Here is a 22,167-nt window from a genome sequence, read left to right as displayed (position 1 = left end):
GGTCAAAGACCCCTATTGACCAGCACACAGGCCGATGAGGCATTAAAAAAAGTATGCTCACCATGTTGATAAACCTGTGGTCAAAGCCTATAGCCTTGAGGCTAAGCAATATGAACTCCCACCCAACTCAATCATACACCTTATTGAAATCAAGGTTGATTAGTAGTGAGCATTGACCATTGGGTAGGGCCCAATCCATTGTTATCACTAGATTAAGGACTACGTCTTGAATCCTATGTCCATGGATGAATCCATACTACCTACTATGTAGTAGTTTTGGAAGCATGTATTTGATCCTCTTGGAAATGACTTTTGCCATGATTTTGTACGACACTCTCAGCACTGTTAATGGCCTCTAATGTTGTTGAGATATAGGCATGTGAACCCAATGTATTCAAGGGTAAATAAGGGTAGGTAAGGGTAGATGAGTGTGAATGGATTGGAGGGCAGGGAAACCCTAACCCTAGCCATCCAAAGGCTATTTAAATAGCCTCGAGGTCACTCTCAAATGGAGAGATATTGTACTGCTTGTACTTGTAAACAACTCATTAAGCAAGAATTTCTTATTGTACTTGAGCTCTCTCTCCCTCTTGTACACATCTTCTCATGCTGTCGCTTTGATATTTCAACATGGTATCAGAGCCATCTCTGATCTAGTGAGCTATGGAGAGAGATTGTACTAGTTGTACTTTTAAACAACTCATTAAGCAAGATCTTCTTCTTGTATTGAGCTCTCTCTCCCTCTTGTACACATCTTCTCATGCTGTTGCTCTAATATTTCAACATGGTATCAGAGCCATCTCTGATCTAGTGAGCTTCTCACAAGCACATCTTGACTTTAAGTGCACGAGACCTCTGTTTCTTCAACCTATCCTTCTTTTCACCATAGCTAGTTCAGACCTACCTCCATTAGAGGAGTTAGTGTGAGTAAAGTGAAAGGTGAGAAGGATCGAAGCTTGCTTGGAAGAGCTATGGCGGGAGAGCAAGAACAAGAAAAAGAGAGAGACCAAATAGGAACTCCAACAGTCACAATGTGTGATCGGGCCTTTCTTTATTCAAACTGTCACTAAAAGAATAAAGAATAAAGTGATGGTGACGGGCGCCCGCCACTTGTAGTGTGGAGTGGTGGGTACTGTCAGTGTAGTAATACACGGGCGGCTAGGCAGAGGCGCCTTTACCCCCAACAACCTCTCACTTAAAGGCAAATCTACCCCAGTGAGGAGTGAAAAGAAAAAGAAAAGACAATACAATGTACACATGTACAACAGGATGATGAAAAGCGTCATCTCATCCAACACCCATCAATCTCCTGAGGAAGGCAAAGCGCTTAGTAGTGAGGCTGTTCATGAGCAGGTCTGCAGGATTTTCGTCAGTGGAGATCTTGAGAAGGTCAACAGACTTGTCCTCCACGACCCCATGTATGAAGTGATACCTCACCTCAATGTGTTTCGTCTTCGCATGGAAGACCTTATTCTTGGCTAGTTGAATAGCACTCATAGAATCCAAATGCAGGGTAGGTATAGAATCAATCCCAATGTCATGAACCAAACGACCCAACCATATGGCCTCCTTGCAAACCTTGGTGGCTGTAACATACTCGACCTCAGTGGTAGAGAGAGTGGTATACTTCTGAACCCTGGACATCCAAGAAATAGCACCTCTGGGCATAGGTGAAGACATAGCCGGAAGTGGACTTCCTACTATCTGCACGTCCTGCATGATCAGAGTCTGTGTAGCCCACAACTCCTGTATCCTGACTACCATACCAAATACACATATCAGTTGTGCCCTTCACGTGTCGCATGATACCCTTCACAACATCCCAATGTTTCTTGCCAGGTGTAGCCATATAGCGTGCCACAAAACCAACTGCAAAGTCAATATCTGGACGAGTGGATATCATGGCATACATCAGACTGCCCATGGTTGATGCATAAGGGATCTTGGCCATCTCAGCCCTCTGCTCATTTGTTTATGGACAGTCGGCCTCTGAGACCTTCACATAAGAAGGTAATGGACAGCCAATAGGCTTTACATCCTACATGCGAAAATGCTCAAGGACGTTTATGAATGTACTCCCTCTATGAAAGGTAGAGTAGTCCCTGATGCCTATCATGCTTAATGCGCATACCAAGAATGTGAGAGGCTTGTCCCATATCCTTCATCTCAAAGCTCTTCTTCAGCTGAGATTTAAGAGCATCCAGCTCATCATGAGCTTTCCCTGCTATCAACATATCATCCACATAAAGTACCAAAATAAGCAATGAGCCATCATGGGCTTTCTTTGTGTAAAGACACAGATCCGTAGCACTCTTGCTGTAGCCCCGTGACTACATAAAGGCATCAAACTTATGATACCACTCCCTAGGTGCTTGTTTCAAGCCATAAAGAATTTTCTTCAACTTGCACACTAGGTGCTCCCTGCCAGGTTCTACAAAGCCCTTAGACTGCTCCATGTATATCTCATCATGCAAATCCCCATGCAAAAATGCAGTCTTGACATCCATCTAATACATGTCTAAGTCAAGCTGCGTGACTAAGGTTAAAACCAAGTGTATTGTAGTTATCTTGACCACATGAGAAAAGACTTCATCAAAGTCGACTCCATACTCCTGTTTAAAACTCTTAGCAACAAGTCTTGCCTTATAAGCCAACTTGGGGTGTCCAAGGTACTTTTCAGCTTATACACCCATTTGCATGGCAAAGTCTTCTTGCCCAGCAAGCAAGGAAACCAAATCCCAAGTCATATTCTTATGCAAGGAGTCTATCTCAGACTACATAGCCCTCTCCCAGGAGTGACTGTCACCCCTACGCATAGCCTCATCATAGGTGAGAGGTAGTCCTACATCTGTAACCAAGACATAATGCATCGAGGGCTCAAATATATCAGGTGGACGTCTATCTCGAGTAGACTGAGGCTCTATTGCCTATCCAACACCTTGGCCATGTGTACCAACTACTGCTGCAGGCTGACCAACTAGCTGTGTAGGAGCATGTGGCTCCTCCTAGAATATAACCCTATGTATCTCTAACACCTTCTCAGGCTGCTGATACATCTTGTCTTCATGGAAGACTACATCATGGCTGCGGATGACTTTTCATGCCTATGAATCCCAGAGGTGGTAACCCATCTCACTTACATCTCCATAGCCAAGGAAAATGCATTTGATACTCTTAGGATCTTGCTTACTACGCTTTTCCTTGGGTACGTGGCAGTATGCCTCACATCCAAAGACATGTAGATGCGCATAAGACGGAGGTTTCCCAATCCATACCTCCTCTGCAACCTGGAAATCCAAACCACTGGAAGGTGATCTATTTATGATATACACAGCTGTACTGACTACCTTAGCCCAAAAGCTCTGTGGTAGGCCTGCATGGCTAAGCATACTACGTACACGCTCTTGGATGGTTCTATTCATCCGCTCAACCAACAAACCATTTAGGGGTGGGGTATATGGGGCGGTTAACTGACGCTTAATATCATTCAGGGGTGGGGTATATGGGGCGGTTAACTGACGCTTAATACCCCTCTCATCACATAGCTTCTCAAAGGCACATGACACATATTATTCCCCATTGTCAGTCCTAAGGCATTTCAGCCTATGCCTAGTTTGGTTCTCAACCAATGCAAGCCATCTCTAAAACACAGCCAAGACATTTGACTTAAGCTTAATGGGGTAAGCCCAGACTTTACGCGAAAAATCATCAATGAATGTCACAAAATACTTGGCACTACCCATAGATTGACAGGGCATAGGCCCACAGACATCGGAATGTACCAAAGCCAAGGGCTCACTCATGCGTGTCCTACCAAACTTCTTATGCGTATTCTAGTATGTCGGCCATAAAGACAATTCTCACATGAATCAAAACATGCATAGACAAGGGGCGGTAAGTACTGTAAACCAGAAAGCATTTTCATTCCCTTCAAAGATATATGGCCCAAACGGACATGCCAAAGAGATATATGTGGGATGGAACCCACTGACAAAACATGATCAACAAAGGATCCATCAACTACAAGAGGATAGAGCCTGCAAGCCTTGGCACCTCTAGCAAGTACAAGTCTGCTACGTGTGATCTTCCAGCCAGAATCGCCAAAAGAGACATGAAACCCAGCATCATCAAGTTGCCCTATAGACATAAGACTGTGTGTAAGCGCAGTTATATGATGTACATCCTGTAACAGAAAAGTACTACTAGTAGAGAACTGTAGTCGTACATCCCCAATGCCAACAATAGCAAGTGACCTATCATCACCCAAGCGAACTAAACTAGAGACAGTGCAATAGGAATGGAACCACTCGTGGCATGGTGTAGCATGAAATGAAGCACCAGAATCCAAAAGCCGGCATTGCGCATACATAGAGTGAACCTCGGTCAACGACGTAGCATCACAAGAACTAGCTGCAAGTGTGTACTCCCAATAGGAGTCATCAGTCTGCATGACATTTATCTCAATGATTTTCACACTGGATTTCGTAGGCATAATGCTGCGATCAGAGGACTTTTTCTGTACTTTGTCTTTCCCCTTCTCTTTGCGCTTCTCATTGCGCAACTCATTACACTGTGGGTATATATGACCCTTCTTGCTGCAATGATGACATGTCACATTAGCATTTCTCCCACGAGACTTGCTGCGCGACTTACCACACAACTTAGACCTAGACTTTTGCGAGTCTCTACCACGTCCATACCCATGGTCATTCTTTCCATTACCATCTCTACCTCTAACAATCAAAGCATGCGACACACGAGAAGCATCTAAGTTCTTACAATTAATCTCTTCATACAGAAGAGCACTCTCTACATCATGCAAGTTTAAAATAGTAGCAGGAGCATATAAGGCAGTGTGGAATACATCCCATGACTCACTCAGAGTCCCAAGCAAAAACAATGGAGTAACCTTATCATTAAAGGTAATGCCTTACGAAGTCAAGTTCTTGAGAATATCATGGAACTGGCTCAAATGAGCAAACTTTGTCATATTCTCCTTCATGCACATGTCCATAAGCTACTTCAGCCAATACATCTGACTTGCTGGACTTTTCTTGTCACAGAGGTTCTTAATCTTATCCCAAAGTTGCTAAGCACTCTATGCTTCCTCAATCACATTGTAATGCACATGCTCAATGAGAGACAAGATGAGGGTGGACTTGCATAACTCATCAAGCTCATCCCATTCGTCATCAGTCATATTTTCAGGCTGCTCGCCATGCATCCTTAGTGGCTTTATCTGAGATTTTTGCACCAATACTTGCCAAACTTGGCTCTTCCAATAGGCATAATTCATATCATCAAGCTTAGTGATGTTGAAGATAGCACTGTCAGTGGAAGAAGATGCCATACTGTAGTCCATAACAGTGCAAACAATTCAAAATTGCTCGTTGTTTTTTGCTGTAAACAGCCAAAATATCACCAAAACCAAGGCAAAATGACCATGAACTGATAGCTAATGATGCTACCCACCAAGTACCATCAAAAGTACATAAAATCAAGATGATTCAGCATGAAAATACCACATTAGTTCATGCATAACTACTTGCTTTAAGAAATTACAACCTGGTACAATGAGAGCAAATCATATGCAAAATAAATGCACCAAGTCAACCACTGACTATCAAGGCATAACTAGCATCAAGCGGGCATAAATCAGCATGTGATAGTCATATCGACATCGAGCAAACACCCAAGCATGTCAAAATAATCCGTTAGTAAGCCGGCACACCCCTTGTGAAACATGGCAAAGTGTACACAACGCTGGCAAGACCTAACACAAATAGGTATATGTTTAGAGAGTACAAAGCCCAAATCAGCCCAAGTACATGTATGCGGACCACGTCATATCAACCATGCAACATCCAAGTGAAGAAGATCCCAACCTTAGAAGACTTAAAGCTCAATAGCATAAACCACCTGCTCAATGTCTGTCAAGCATCCAAAGATGCTCCCACTGGCACAAAAGCCGTATGGATCAAGCCGAGAAGCTCAAGAAAGGCATATGATAGAACCAATGATGGAAGATCCAAGACCAAGCATCAATAAAACATCATGAGCATATGGGCTCTGTAGCCTCCAATGATAGCATCCATAGACATCAACTGTATCCCAAATGCAACTCTGGCAAGCCAAGAAATGTCCCAAGTAAGTTATGGGAATCCAAATTCAAGCTAAGACAAGGCTCTAATAGCAATCGGCTCCAAAAAATGTAACTAGCATGTAGTAGTGGCATAGGCCAAGCATGTCAAGATCGGTCAGACATAAGCAAAGTACATGCCATAAGTACATAAAACACAGAGCATCCAAATGCTTTCCAAAGCTAAGCTCAAGCTCAATGAATGATCCGGTATGAAAGCCAAGTTCAAAGTCGTCCCCGAATGTCAATACATCATTTCATACATCTGAGACATAGCTCGAAACCAATAGGCATAACCAATGGCAATCAGAGGCACTTCAGCCCATTGTTGTACAACAGTGATTTACTATTTGAAAGTGAGTATTTGTAGGTCCAAATCATCACCAAAATGATGGCAAAGCATTAGCACAACATCCACCAAGCATAGGCATTAATGGCATAGCATTCGGGTATGAGATAGTGTATGTAGATTAGCCTCAAGACTTGTACACTTTTGTTGCAAACCTGGATAGACCTGCTGCCGTATATTACAGCTAATGTGTGCTCAAATCAGTGTCCCAAAGCTCAAGAGAGGCATCGGTACATTGTAACCAAGATTGCCAAGCATTGCTTTAGTGCCAGATGAAGAGGGTAATGACCAAGGAGCCAAATCTAGTAGTGTGTAGATGCAGTCCAGGCCTGCAAAAAACAGGCACAAACTGGCGTGGCAGGGCAGCAGCACTTATATGCTTCAACATGGCTGATGGGGGGCTTGGGATGGTGATAAAGCTGGCATACAATAGGCCTAGGCTAGCCTCAAAGAGCTCCAAGTAAGGCAGTGGGCATAGGAGCTCCAATGAGCATGAGATATGGCTGCCCCCTCCCTATAAATACCCTGTGTGACATGTAAACCAATGAAAACCCTGAACAAAAAAAGCAATACCTCTGATACAATGTCATGACTATGCCCAAAGGGGCCGGGCAGGTGCTCGGGAAGCCAGGGAGTGACGGAAGCTCAAGAGAGTCAGCTATAGCTACCGAGAAGGAGACCCAATGCGTGTAGGTAATCAATAGGAAGCTAAAGACCCCACGAACCAAGCTCGAGTAGTCATGAATCCATGCTCTGATACCAGTTGAAAGGTGAGAAGGATCGAAGCTTGCTTGGAAGAGCTATGGTGGGAGAGCAATAGTAAGAAAGAGAGAGAGAGACCAAATGGGAACTCCAACATTCACAATGTGTGACCGAGCCTTCCTTTATTCAAACTGTCACTAAAAGAATAAAGAATAAAGTGGCGGTGACGAGTACCTACTAGCTGTAGTGTGCAGTGGCGGGTATTATAAGTGTAGTAATACACGGGCTCAGGGAGATGCACCTTTACCCCCAACATAAAGGAAGCCGTATCTGCTCCTGATTCCTTTTAGAGATTGCTTCCTTAGCTTGTGGCATAGCATCCATGCACATCAAAACTTGACGTTGTGGGCAAAGTAGCATGACATTGTGTTTTTCCTTGAATTCAGTGTTGTTAGGACAATGATGTACATCGAGCAGCAGCCCAGATAGTACATGGCACAATCCTTGGGGCTTTCATGGGTCATTTTTTGCCTCCCAAGTGGGCTATGTACAGTTGAAAGGTTTTAGAGAAATTCATTCTTTATTGCTTATACCGAGCAAAACCCAAATTGTGGTTTTCTATGGCAGCCATTGTAGCCAACGCTTCAAAGCTTGGTTTTTTAGTTTTTCCAGTCATTGAAGTCATCAATAGTGATTTTAATCACTGATTTAGATTCTATGGAGTTTGTTGGAGAGTTGAAAGCTCTAAGCTCATAGCATCTTCAACCAAAGATGACTTCTCAAGCTGGTTACAATTGGGTTAATGTCAAGTGCTTCACCTATGCTTGGTAATGAGTGCTTCTTACCACTATTAATAAATTTATCTATCACTTCTTGCTGATTATTTTTTAGAAATTTGAAAAGTTTTAGACCTTAAGCATGATTTAGTAAGTACCTAAGTATCATCATCCCATTAATCATTGTAAAGCTATGTGCTACTTATAAATACATAGACCACTGTCATCATCCCTTATCTCATCTTCTTGTAGAACATCACATTTGAGCTTGCCACTTATTAATGCCAATCTCATTTCATTTGCTTCCACACTTATTGGCTGTTGTGTAAAGGATTAGACATTGCCATTATATGGTGTGATTGGTAAGACCTACCTTCCTATCATGGCCATGGTCTATGTCGATGTTAGACCTCAAATTCGTAAATTTGATGGAAAAAACTTTCATCCATGGCAGGTATTAGTGAAGTACAAAATGATGGAGTGGGGCTACTGGCCCTTCATCAAAGGGACCAAACTTATTGACCCATCCAACCCAATCGATGTAGAAGATGATGAAAGAGCCCAAGCCATAATCATGCTTCATCGGATGAATCTTTGATTCATCACATTGACCAACTCTCCACTGCCAAGGAGAAATGAAATGAGCTTGAAATGCTTCATGGGGCTAGAGGAAAGAACTCTAAAATTTTCCTTAAGATCGATTTTTTAAGCTTGGAGTATAAGGAAGGAGAAGACTTGGGTGAGTTCATCTCTCACATGAAGGGGATCATGGCACAACTATCCTTAATTCAAGCTCCAATTTATGATGAAGTTGCTATTGCAATTCTCTTGAAAGTTGTAAAGAAGATGTTCCCAACCCTGTTAACTACTCTTACAAATATTCCTAATCCAACCTTGGAAAGCACCATACCCATACAATCTTGTTTGGATGAGGAGAAAAGAAATCATAAAGAAGGCAACACTAGTCAGGCATCTACTTCAATAGGCCCCTTGAGCAACTCTTGGTTCATGCTATCTCCACTAAATACTCCTTTTGTAATAAAAAGGGATATATTGTAAGTATTTGTTGGAAAAAATATCTTAACAAGATGAAGTGCAACAAATGCAATAAAATAATGCATATCACTAGTAAATGCCCTACCACCCCTGAAGTACCAAAAGAATTGGAGGCCAACTTTGTTTCCACAACACCTAATTATAAACTCTTTTAAATCTATAAATCCTCTACCTATAAGCACTCTTGTAGCATGATTTATAAAGGCATCCCATTTGTTTGAGGGGGGAATATTAACATGTCTTGTTATCCAATGCCACTCTAGCATTGAGGGGGTCATTGAGAGATAGGCATGTGAATCCAATGTATTCAAGGGTGGATAAGGGTAGATGAGTGTGAATGGACATCCAACCAAACGGGCATATATGAAAAGGAAATCCATAAGAGACACTTGAACTATAACATGTTCTTTGGGGAGGAGGAGGTGCTCCACGACATAGTAAGGACCAAGTTACCCTTATGGCTGATTGCACATCTCAGCACCCAATCCTTCTCTACTACTAAACCTTGAAGTGCAATGTGCTCTTAAAATGACTCTAAGCCGCGTTAGAGTGTGGATTCTACATGCAAAACCTTGGGGGAGGCAAGAGGCCCCGGCCACATAGGGACAAAGGTTGGGATCAGGAAGAAAGTGTGTCAAGTGGTGTTATGTTGAGTTTGCTACTACTGGGGTGTTCTTCTGCTTCATGGGTCGCTCCCTTGAGGACAAGTCCCTGCCATGGTTCGCGGCAACCTATAAGAGGAGAGCTATCATGTAACAATACCTATTCATTGTGGTGAGGGTTTTTTTTATTGTGCTTCATTTCATCCTTTTAAAATAAATAAATAAATCAGCAATGAATTGATAACACCTAAAATGAGTACTATTTTATGTACAAGATGGTATCGTTTATTATGGTCTGTTGGATCTTGCGAACCCTGAAATAAACCCTTTTCTATTGTCCACTAATAGTTGCCGTCAGGGTCCTCCCCGTCCTTGACTATCGTTGTTTTTATCGAAGAAAAAGAGACACAGCTTCCGCTTCCGACACTTCTGTATGCAAATTTCTCATCAGCAGACAGGATATAGCTAGCAAGAGGAGGGGAAGAAGGAGAATGATTTTCTGGTTCTACCTCATCGCGCCACAGTTCCAGAAGCTCGTTTACCGTCCATGGACTGGGACAACGTCACGTGGGAGGAGGTTCTCGTGGCTATGAAGGAGGTGGAGTGGTCTTCGCCCCCTCGACCTGTCCTCGAGTTCTTTTCCAAGTTCGGCGGTCGCACAAGCCCCCTCAAATGGAGCAGCCGTCTCAAATGCAATCTATACATGTATGGATCTCTCCTTGCACATATTTGTGTGCATGTATCTGCACTTTTGCAGGTTGATTATGTCTACTTTTTGTACATGTATGGCTGTTTTACATGTTTTTTATGCATGTAGCGCATGTTGGTACCTGGATCGGCGTCACAGTTCTGTGCCGTGTTCCTAACATTAATGAACTATCTCATCTTCTGGTTTAGTTGGTGCCTTAAATGAGTGGTCTATGCATAGGATGAGTGGTCTAGACATAACACACTTCTATCACCAAAGCCGGTATCAAACGATTGATTCTCTCTCTCTCTCTCTTTGAGGTGATGCTAATGCCAAGTGCCGGACCCCGTTGTTTTGTTGTATTGAGAGCCTTGCTCAGGTATCACCCATTGCTGTACCAGTGGCAGCTCCGAATATTACCAAGAAAATACTCCTTCTCCCAAATTAAAAGACACAAGATCCCATGTGCATCCTAACGTGCTACCTTTGCTCACATGCAAAATGGGCATGGAATACTTCTTCAATGGCGTGCCAACTAGCTCACAAAATAGAACAATCTGAATCATACACAAACCTATAGACAAGCCTTGAAGGCTGCAGAACTAACTTGATTTTGCTGCTTCTCGAAATCTAACATGCCAATAAGTGACCCACCTCTTCATTGCTACAGCTTTTTTGTTAGTCAACTATAGTAATAATCAACACTGGTGGTTTGATTCCAATACATTTATGCACCAACCACTAGATGACAGCAAGATGAACAAGAAAAGGTGCAAGTGTATTACGGATGAGACTAGAGACAACACTTACAACTTGCCAAGACAAAGGGCAATTATAGTAAATGTGTGGATTTATGAGTGTTTAGCGCTCTGTCCATACACTAATACTGATGACAAGCCCAAAGGCTCCAACTATTTGACTTGGAGTGCAATTATGAAAGCTTGGTTTATATAGAGTGACTATTGCATCTTGATTTGGGATCGATTCGTTGTCCTTGACAACTATCTCCACTTTCTTTTGGTCGGGATAAAGATAATTTTGAGGAAGAAGTCTTAGATTGGGACAAAGATGATGCCAAAGCATACTCAATGCTCCTTCATTGTATCTCAAAGAAAGTCCTCCTAGTATGAACCTCTTATGAGACATCTTTTCAAGGTGTGGCTGAAGCTTCAACTTATGTATGAGACTCCAACAACCATAGGGGCCGTTATGATCTATGGCTAGTTATAGACCATTCGGTTTTAGTGTATTGGTTCTATACAACCATTTATACTTTGAGTGACATGGATCTAGGATCAACCTCACAATATGCAATCAACTCTACTTGAAGCTCATTTGGTTTGGCGTGGATAATTCTCTATAGACTGCCTTTGAAGTATAGTAGTGTAGTGCATGCTTTATGAGCTCAGATGCCCATAGTCAATAAGTTTTTAAACATATCATGTCTATGTAATTGGAGCATAAATCTGTACAGGTCACTGGGGAGGTTGCCTTCTCATTTTGGTGGCATCCGTGTGTGAGCTTTGGTTGCTTCAAAGAGAGATCATACAAAGAAGAAAAAGGGATAATGCTACTTTTATGGTAAGAAGGTGTATCTTTGCAAGATTGCAAGCATGTAGTGGCTTTGTCGAAGGAGAGGGAGAAAAAGGGCAAAGACTCCACTATCTATCTATCTATCATCTTCAGGTTCCAATTCAAATTTTGGTGGTGCGGCCATAGTTGCAAAGACTACATGATTGATTGGCTACTTGTAGGTGGTAGTATTGTCCCTTACAACTCCGTGCCAAAGGGAGTGTTAGCAGGTGTTGGAGATGAAGCATGTATGTCTCATTCATATTTAGGTTTGGTGGATCCTAAGTGTGGCCTTCTACATACACCAATGAAGTTTGGTTGGTTCAAATACAAGGTAGTGGAAGGGAACATGAATATGGAGTGAATAGAGGAGAGAAGAGAAGAACACAGTGAAATTGAAGGAATAAGAGTGATAGAAAGTTGAAGGTACAAGGTTGCATCAATTAGCCTATACACATAATATGGAGTGTCAGTGAGGGCGCTAGTTGGAGATAAGAATGATGCGAGGATGTTGAGGAGGACTAGTGATGAAATAGGATGATTAATGGTGGAGTGTAAGGGTAGTAAGTAAATAGGCAATGTTGGTGAAAATTCAAAATAGTTTGCATAAAATGAATTATATTGGACATGTCATTTCTTCTGGAGGGATTTAAATGAAAAAATCAAGATAATCCAAGAATGGCTTGATGTTTGTGATGTACATATGGTGTGATCCTTTGTTGGCTTATGCTCCTATTACCACTACTTCTTCAAGCATTATGTAGATATGGCTTCTTCTTGTCATGATCTTACAAAGAAGAATAGCTCCTTTCAATGGAGTGAGAAAGAGAAGATAGCCTTTATAAAGCTAAAGTTAGCTATCACTTCTAGACGTGTTTTTATAATCCCAGTTTTGACAAAACCATTTGTGGTGGAAGTGGATGCTTTTGATTATTATATTAGTGCAATATTTAAGAAGGTCATGCTTAGCCTTTGAAAGGTGTCATCTAAATGATGTGGAGAGAAGGTATGATATTTATAAAAATAAGATCTTAGATGTGGTTTATGCTTTGAAGATATGGAAGCATTATCTTTTAGGTAATAGATCCCTTATAAAAATTGAATATTAGAGCTTGACGTTTTTGAAGATTCAAAAGCATTTATAGGAAAAACATGCAAGATGGAAAAACCTTTAATGTATGTTTCACTTTCAAATTATGCACACTCTTGAGAAACATAATGTAGTTGCTGTGAAGAAATGCTCTAAATGCAGAAAACACAAAACCAATCATATGATAAAGAACAAACTGATAGACTCAAAACACAGTTAGGGTTACGGTCACTCAAAGATAGTGAACACAATGAATAATGAAGTGAATGACTACTGAATATGCAATGCTCATGCAACAAACATAATGCAGTGAATACTAAACCTCGAACTCTTGTATCTTCGGGATCAAGGCAGAGGTTATGAGTTGGAAAGTGTATCGTAGTTCAAATGGATTTTGAAACGCAACAAGGTAGTCTCCATGTGTTGAATTACAGCAAATATAGCCAGAGAGGCTGAATCTAATGTAGACAGGCAGTGAAGAGAGAGAGACAAAAAACGTAGGTACTTTAGGAGAGAGAAAAATCTGGGTGATTGTTGGAGAGAGTAGTGTTAGAGATCATAGCTTGTCCGGACTGCACAGTCCAGTCGGACTGTATACTCGGACTGCCACATGGCAGTCTGATTGACTGCAGTACAGTCGGCTGCATTTAATGCAGCCGACCTGCTATTTCTAGTGCCCAGATCCTGGCTATTTATAGCCGAGTTTTCAGTCTTCTGTCCACACTTTTCTGCCCGCAGACTACAGACTGGTGGCTCGCGCAGATTCTGTCTCTGCTCGCAGATTTCAGACAGGAGACAGTGCAGACTGCAGCGGACTTCGAGATGAACAGCAGGTTGCATCGTTGAGGTGGAGACACGCAGTCCAGTGCTCTGCGTCCGTGTATATATCTGCATATCTTTGTATATAGGACACTTTATACAGCAGATCTTCATCTTCCACTGTCTCTCTCTCTTCTCTCTCTCTGCGTTCTCTCTCTCTTAGTCCTACGCTTCCGCACCGTTGCACTCTGACATGGTATCAGAGCAGTGTTAAAGGGCTGACTGAGTGCAAAACCAACCTGAACAGGAGTTTCTATCGCGACACAAGGCTGCGTTTTCAGCGTTTGAGGGTAGGCAGGAGGGCTGCGCCTTGGAACAAGGCTGAAGCGAGCGTGGGCACGCAGGAAAGGAGTCCAGGTGGTGGATTTGCTGCTGTTTGATGAGGAGGAAATTTGAGTTTTCAGCTTTCAAGTGCAGGTTTTGCTTTTTCATCGCCTTCGGCGGGTGAAGAAGTTTCAGGATTCGGAAGAGCCCTAGCAGGCTGAGTTATCACAGTCAGAGGGGGCTGCTTTTGCGTTTGTGAAGGCATTACAGGTGAAGATGTCTACCGAGATTGACTTGGAGTTCCAGACGATTATGGACCGGAAGGTGCTTGTCTTACCGGCTCTTCCCGCAGATCAGAAGCTCGATGGCGACAACTACCGCATCTGGCGCGTAATGATGTTGGCCATCCTTGAGTCCTATGATTTGGCCGAGCTTGTACAGGAGGAGATCGATCGGCCCTCGGTGAGAGATGAGTCCAAACTTTCTTCCGATGCTCGTGCGGAGTTGGCCAAGGCACAGTCTCACTGGGACAAACTGAATGCCAGGATTCATTCCTTTCTTTTTCTGTCTTGTACTACAGCCGTGATAGCTCACATCGAGCACTTGACGGTGGCTCGGGAGATATTGCTGGAGCTTGATCAGATGTATAACCGGATGACCCTTATGAAGCGGGTTTCTTTGGAGGTACAGATGCGGACCTTATCCGTGAACAAGTCTTCTTCGTTGCGGGAGCACATCAACAAGCTTAGACAGCTTCAGATGTAGGTTCAGAATATGGGGAAGCCGATTTTCTCCGAAGACATAGCGATCACACTCTTGTCCCAGTTGCCGCCACGATTCGGTGCTTTCTACTCCGCCCTTATTGCTTCAGGGCGAGAGTCCACTCTTCGGTGGGAAGAGTTGGTTCCTATGGTCTTGGACCAAGAGGAACAACTAAAGGGACAGAATGCTTCCAAGTCGGAGGCACTGACAGGTCAAGCCTCTCAGAATAAGGGGAAGGACCAAAAGAAAAAGAAGGGGGATAACAAGTCAAAGAAGGACAAAGAATCCACATGCCATATTTGTGGAAAGACTGGCCATTGGAAGAAGGATTGCTCTGTCAAAGACAAGAAGGACACCAACAAGAAGGACACGAAGGATTCTGGAGCGGTGGCTGCACCCTCATCAGCTGCATTTCTTCATCTAGCTGTCATTGAGGACTCTACACCGAATGTTTCTGATGTTGCGATGACAGCTTCCCAGGCTCGAGAGTGGATGGTTGACAGTGGTGTCTCCCGGCACATGATTCCATCAGATGGTGTTGCCTAGTTGCGACCCTTGCGTGGGCAGATTCTCATTGGAGATAGCTCTTCCGTGTCTATTGCAGGACGGGGTGAGATGCAGCTTATTCCAGATGGACGTGGTGGTACCCATACCTCAGAGGTCTTGCATGTACCAGGTTTAGGGTATCATCTACTGTTAGTTCATAAGATTTGTTCCCTTGGACTTTTGGTGGAGTTTGACAGTGATTCGGTGCGCGTCCTTGATCGTGGGTCTAGGAAGGTTCTCTCATCTGGATATGAGGAGAACGGCATCTACAAATTGAAGTCTTCCACCGCCCTCTCTACTCTTCTTCTTACCTCTCAGACACAGTCAGAGCTATGGCATGCTCGGTTTGGTCACCTCAACTATGATTATCTTCGGAGGGCGTCACGTGGACAACTTGTTTGAGGGTTGCCGGATATAGTGGTGAGCCAGCAGCCATGCGTCTCCTGCATTCGTGGGAAGCAGCATAGGGATGCCATTCCCTACAAAGCTTTGCGGCGGTCTACTTCACCGATGGAGCTTGTATCTACGGATCTTTGTGGCCCTATGAGGAACGAGTCCTTGCGAGGGAGCTCGTACTTCATGCGACAGACACCTCAGTTTCTGTGGGCTGAGGCTGTGGCTACTGCAGTCCACATCCTTAATCGATCCCCCACTTTGGCCGTTGATGGGGTGACACCTTTTCAGGCTTACTTTGGGACTAAGCCCGATGTTTCTTATTTTAGGGTCTTTGGGTGTGATGCCTATGTTCACATTCCCAAGGCTCATCGTGATAAATTTGAAGCAGCTTCCCGAAGACAGGTATTTGTTGGCTACAGCTCCCAGTCCCAAGGCTATCATTTGTATGATCTCGTCAAGCGGGATGTGTACACCAGTCGAGATGTGCGGTTCGTGGAGGTTCTGGCCATACCAGCGGGTGAGGAGCATCCCGTTCTTGGCGATCCAGGGGAGAGTTGGGCTCCCTCTACAGTTCCTTTGGAGCCCGTGTCTTTTGATTCAGATTCTGTTTTTGACACAGAGTCTACTGTTCCACCGGTCATCCCCGAGGAGTTACCACCGGTGGATATCCCAGAGTCTTCAGCTGATGGAGAGAGACGAGGGGAGGTTCGGCCTCCTCCTCGTTGGGCCCGTGACACACTTCGTGATTCAGGGATTGAGGGGGTCCCTGAGGAGTGGGGACTGCAGGATGGTCCGCGGCGGTCAGGGAGGCATCAAGCACATTCTACGGAGCTTGTTTGCTCTAACTATTGTTTGATGACCCGTGTTATGCAGGATCGAGAGCCCACCTCCGTGAAGGAGGCTTTACAGTCCACACCATGGAAGAAAGCTATGGAAGCCGAGTTGGAGGCTATTGAGAGGAATGGCACTTAGTCACTCGTGCCACGCCCCCCGAATAAGAAGGTGATTGGCGTCAAATGGGTCTTCAAGACCAAGTACCTTAGCGATGGTTCTTTGGATAAGCACAAAGCTCGCCTTGTTGCTAAAGGTTTAGCACAGCGCCCAGGGATTGATTGTCATGATACTTTTGCCCCCACTGCTCGTATGGTGACTATTCGAGCTGTTCTTGCCTTGGCTGGCCATAGGAGATGGCATGTCTACCAGTTTGATGTGAAGTCGGCCTTCCTCAATGGTGATTTGAAGGAGGAGATCTATGTCGAGCAGCCTCCTGGCTTTGGATCTTCAGATGGGAAAGTCTACAGGTTGAAGAAGGCCTTGTATGGCCTCAAGCAGGCTCCGCGTGCATGGAACGAAAAGATTAATTCGTTTCTTCAGTCACAGTTGGGATATCGGCGTTCTAAGGCCGATCCGTAGCTTTATGTATACATTTCCGAGGATGGTTGTGTGCTTTTTGTGTTGTATGTTGATGATTTGATTGTCACAGGTGATCATGCACAGAAGGTCCAAGAGATGAAGGCAGCTTTACATCGGACATTCGAGATGACGGACTTGGGTCTACTCCATTTCTTTTTGGGCCATGAGATTTATCAGTCTCAAAGGGGGATCTTTATCTCTCAGCAGAGATATGTACAGGAGCTCTTGGTTTCTTTTGCGATGGAGCATTGTCGGACCCTTTCTACTCCTATCGATCCGAACTGGAAGGCCACTTCCCATTCAGCTTCTCCCATGGCGGATGCTTTCCGCTATCGTCAGTTGATTGGATTGTTGATTTGGCTCCTCAACAATCGTGTTGATCTTTGTTTTGCTGTTGGGCTCTTGGCAGGGTTTATGAGTGACCCTCAGACAGTGCATTGGCAGGCTGCTCAGAGGATACTTCGGTATTTGAGGGGGACGTCTGATTTAGGGATTCATTATCCAGCAGGCACAGGTGGTTCAGATCTTGTTCTTGCAGGTTGGAGTGACTCCGATTGGGCCGGTGATGTGGACCACAGGCGGTCTACTATAGGTTACTGTTTTCCCTTGGGTGCAGGTGTTATCTCATGGAGTAGCAAGAAGCAGCCCACGGTAGCCCTTTCGTCTATTGAGGCGGAGTATCGGGCCGCGCCTTCCACCACATGTGAGGCTGTGTGGCTTCGGAGATTGCTGGAGGAGCTTGGTTGCCCTAGACTCGTACTACTTTGCTGCAATGCGACAATGAGAGTTGCATTGCCTTGGCACGGAATCCTGTTTTTCATGCCCGGACGAAGCACATAGAGATCCAGTACCACTTCATCAGAGAGAAGCTTCTGGATGAGACCATCACCGTGGAGTACTGCAAGACGGAGGACAATCTTGCAGATTTGTTTACGAAGGCACTTCCCCAGGCTCTACTTCGGAGACATTCCAGATCCCTCAGGCTTCTGCCCCGCCTAGGCTCTGAGAGGGGGTGTTAGAGATCATAACCTGTCCGGACTGCACAGTCCAGTCGGACTGTACAATCGGGCTGCCACGTGGCAGTCCGACTGATTGCAGTACAGTCGACCTGCTATTTCTGGTGCCCAGATCTTGGCTATTTATAGCCGAGTTTTCAGTCTTCTGTCCACACTTTTCTGCTCGCAGATTACAGACTGGTGGCTCGCGCAAATTCCGTCTCTATTCGCAGATTTCAGACAGGAGACAGTGCAGACTGCAGCGGACTTCGAGGTGAACAGCAGGTTGTATCGTTGAGGTGGAGACACGCAGTCCAGCGCTCGGCGCCCGTGTATATATCTGCATATCTTTGTATATAGCACACTTTATACAGCAGATCTTCATCTTCCACTGTCTCTTTCTCTCTCCTCTCTCTGAGTTCTCTCTCTCTTAGTCCTACGCTTCTGCACCGCTGCACTCTGACAAGTAGATGAGTGTGCAAGATATGTAGGCGATAGTTGGAGGAGAGAGAAACTTAGCAAATGTAGATTTTGGATAACGGCTATAGTGTCTAATTGATGGGGTGATAGGTCCAGTGATGACGTCAGTAGAGCAACTGTAAATTTTAGACAGTAGGTGACAGCTCCAAGGGACTAGGCGATAGCTCCTAGAAAGGCTAGTATATCAGGTGCCAGATGGTAGTAGAAAGCAATGGAAAGCTTTGACCGTAATGTCCTCTACAAATAAAATATGGACAACAGAGATACAGCTTTTGAAACCCGTTAAAACGAGATTGAGGGAGAGTGGTGGATTGCATGCCTATTCATAGAAAGTTTGGGGAATCCAAATTAGGGTTTTGCATGTGGGACATAGCAACTCTCTAGGATTGCATTTCTTTATAAAAAGATTTCTTCATTAATTATGTTTTGGAGTTGTTTAACTCAAGCTAATGCAATTTTATCTCAACACCCATCTCAGGTCCAAAATTGAGCCATGAGAAATAAGCCCTTTTGTTTATTTTCTTTTATCCCAAGGCATCCCATCCCAAAGCAGCTAGGGTATTAGACAAAGGATGCACGTCAGCTGCCCAGTGATCTGCCAAGACTACAGAGCTTACCAAGGGTGCCCAACTGATTATACTAGAGAGGTGAGGGCATTGGATCTACCAAGTCCTGCAAAGGTGGATGGAATCATTAATGGATTTTTTTTTTGAAGGTTTTGTTTTAGTTTGTCACAAGATTTAGCATTAAGTGAGGGTTTCAAATCCGTATTTGTTCCATTGAGTCATTGCGTCTCAAAGTACGGGAAATAAAGATGGATGGCCTTACAACCTTCATAAAATAGACAAAATAATCCCACACACTACTAGGATAAGTGTCTAGGGATTACTGAAGGGTGTGTGTATGTGTGTCAATCATATGGAGAATATGTGGAGAGACAAGTAATATGATTGATGAGCAAACAAGATAAGCATAGCTAGTATGGAAGCATAGGAAAAACTTCACTTTGGAGATTGCCATTTGCAATGCCACGAGTATGGTGGATTTAGAGTCAACCACTCCAAAGATAATAAAAAGGGATAAATGCGCACAAATGGATGTTTACATGAATAGAATGGCAATGCATGGGGTAATGCAAAGATGCTCATGTGATGCAATGATGTCACTTGGATAGTGCTCTCGTAGAGGAATTGTTTACTTACTTAAGCTCTTTTCACTATCATGTCATCTTGACAGTGTGGATAATGTTACAAAGGTTTATAATGTACAATACAAAATAAGTAAATATCTGAGAGTAAAAAATTATAAGTATCATTATTGGCATGTCAAGAGAAAGAAACCGCTCTCTCAACCTGAAAGGAGAAGCAAGAGGAAAGCACTCTCTCCCTGTCAATTTGAAATAGAGAAGGGTGTACCCGAGCCAATTTGTAGAAGAAGGTATTGTAGAATCAACTAGTTGACTGCCTTGGTCAAAATATTTGCAAAATTGTCATTGGAAGGCACAAACTCTAGGCAAATAGTTCCTAGCTTAATCTACTCTTTGATGAAATAAAAATGAACCGCTATGTGCTGTGTTCGAGGGGTGATGATTAAATTGCCCGCAAGGGCAATGGTACTCTGGTTGTTGCAGTAGACAATTGTAGATGCCTCATAAGAAAACTGAAGTGTGACAACAAGTTTCTCAAATAGATGGCCTTTGTGGTACCATCAAAGAGAGCTCGATACTCTACCTTGATTGTGGAAGCCGCCGCCGTCTCTTGCTTATGGGTAGCCCAAGAGATGGGGGCCATGTCTGAGGTGTAGAGGTAGCTGCCATGGGAACATCGGGTGTTAGGATCTCCCATCCAGTCAGAATCAATGTACCCTTGCAACGAGAAACCATGACCATAAGTTAGTTCGTACTACCAAAAGTTAGTTCATAATTATAGGTACACCTTAAATATCTTAACACACAAAGACAAGTAATCCAATGAGACATTTTAGGGGCCTTAAAATACTGACTAAGGAAACTAATTGGGTAGGCAAGATCTCGCCTAGTATAAGCCAACCAAAGTAGTTTCCCTACAATAGAACGATAGGTGTGAGCATCAAAAGGTTAACGTGAGGTATCCTTATGCAAATGGACAATGGGATCAAGAGGTGTGGCTATGGGTAGTGTCTGATCAATGCAATATTGTTCCACTAGCTGTAGGGTATACTTTTGTTGTAATAGAAATATACTTTTCTCGGATTGAACAATCTTCATCTCCAAGAAATAAGACAACAAACCTAAGTTGGTCATCTCAAATGCAGTGCAAAGCTTTGCCTTGATTTTTGCCATAGTTGTAGAATCTGAGCCAGTGAGAAACATATCATCAACGTATAGCAAGATATAGTTGATCCCTGCACTAGTGATGTGCATATATGAATATGGATCATAGGGGATAGAATAGTATCTACGAGTCCATAAGAACTTGTCCATCTTGTGGTACCAAGACCTTAGTGCTTGCTTGAGCCCATAAAGAGCTTTCCGCAAGCGAAACACCTTGTCATTCTAGTTAGCGCAAGAAAAGTTTGGAGGTTGCTGCACGTAGATTGCTGCCTCTAAATAATCGTTTAGAAAGGCACTTTTGATGTCCATCTGATAGATTGGCCAACCGTGGTGAGCAACGAGCACAACGAACAAATGAAATGATGTCAACCAAGTGGTAGGTGCGAAGGTTTCTTCATAATCAATGCTATGCTTTTGTTTGAAACCTTGCACTACAAGGCAAGCCTTGTATTTGTCTAAAGTATCGTCAACCTTTATCTTGGTTCTAAAAATCCACTTTGTCTCGATGACCAACTTGTGACGAGGACGATTCACCAATGTCCAAGTTTCATTTCGATCGATACTATCGAGTTTCTCCTCCATGGCCTCACGCCACAAAGGGTCCTGGAGAGCCTTCAACCATATGTCGAGCTCGAAATGTTCAATATAATCAATTGTAAACACCGATGCATATGAAGCTCGAGGGGTGAGCAGAGTGTAGATCTTCAAGGGCCCTCCAAAGTGGGATATGGTGGAAGGATCCGTGAGTGCCGCATGGTTAGTAACTTAGTTGGTATTGATGAGGTAACGGGTCTCAGGAAATGGGCATGAGAGTTGAAGTATTTGTAGGAAAGTTAGGAGCGGATATTAGACCTAGCTCAGTACGCATGATCTCAAATGATGTGAGCAGAGATGAGGGTGCAAAGTCCGTTGTAGAAGATTGCACTGTGTCTGTCTCATCAAAGATAATATCCCTTGTAACAATCACCTTGCTCGTATGAGGATTGAACAAACGGTAGACTTTTGTTTTGGAAGAATAGCACCCACAAAGGTCAACAGATCTGCTTGATGGGTGATTTTTCCCATCCTGTCATCCAGAGTGTGCATATAAGCATGACTATTGAAGACTTTAAAGTGAGGAACAATAGGCGAGAGCCAAAACATGCATCGTATAGAGTTTTTTTAGGGGAAGTCGTAGTTGGACATTGGTTAAGGATATACACCAAAG

At 43.7% G+C, this 22,167-nt stretch overlaps 1 protein-coding gene across 1 annotated transcript in view; it reads left to right on the top strand.

Moving 5' to 3' along the window:
• The first annotated feature begins 9,943 nt into the window (after window positions 1-9,943).
• LOC148028969 (PRA1 family protein A1-like) overlaps window positions 9,944-22,167 on the top strand; it is a 33,129-nt gene continuing 20,905 nt past the window's right edge. The window contains exon 1 of the mRNA XM_087687764.1: window positions 9,944-10,329. Within this exon, the coding sequence (XP_087543890.1) occupies window positions 10,172-10,329 (158 nt within the window). The 5' untranslated portion in view covers window positions 9,944-10,171. The remainder of the gene's footprint in view (window positions 10,330-22,167) is intronic.

The sequence above is a fragment of the Lygodium microphyllum genome, chromosome 11 (assembly GCF_053477565.2).
Source record: "Lygodium microphyllum isolate KBCC chromosome 11, Lygodium_microphyllum_v1.1.10, whole genome shotgun sequence".
Classification (NCBI taxonomy): domain Eukaryota; kingdom Viridiplantae; phylum Streptophyta; class Polypodiopsida; order Schizaeales; family Lygodiaceae; genus Lygodium; species Lygodium microphyllum.
Note: the sequence above shows the minus strand (reverse complement) of the source record. Positions and strands in the feature narration are given on the sequence as shown.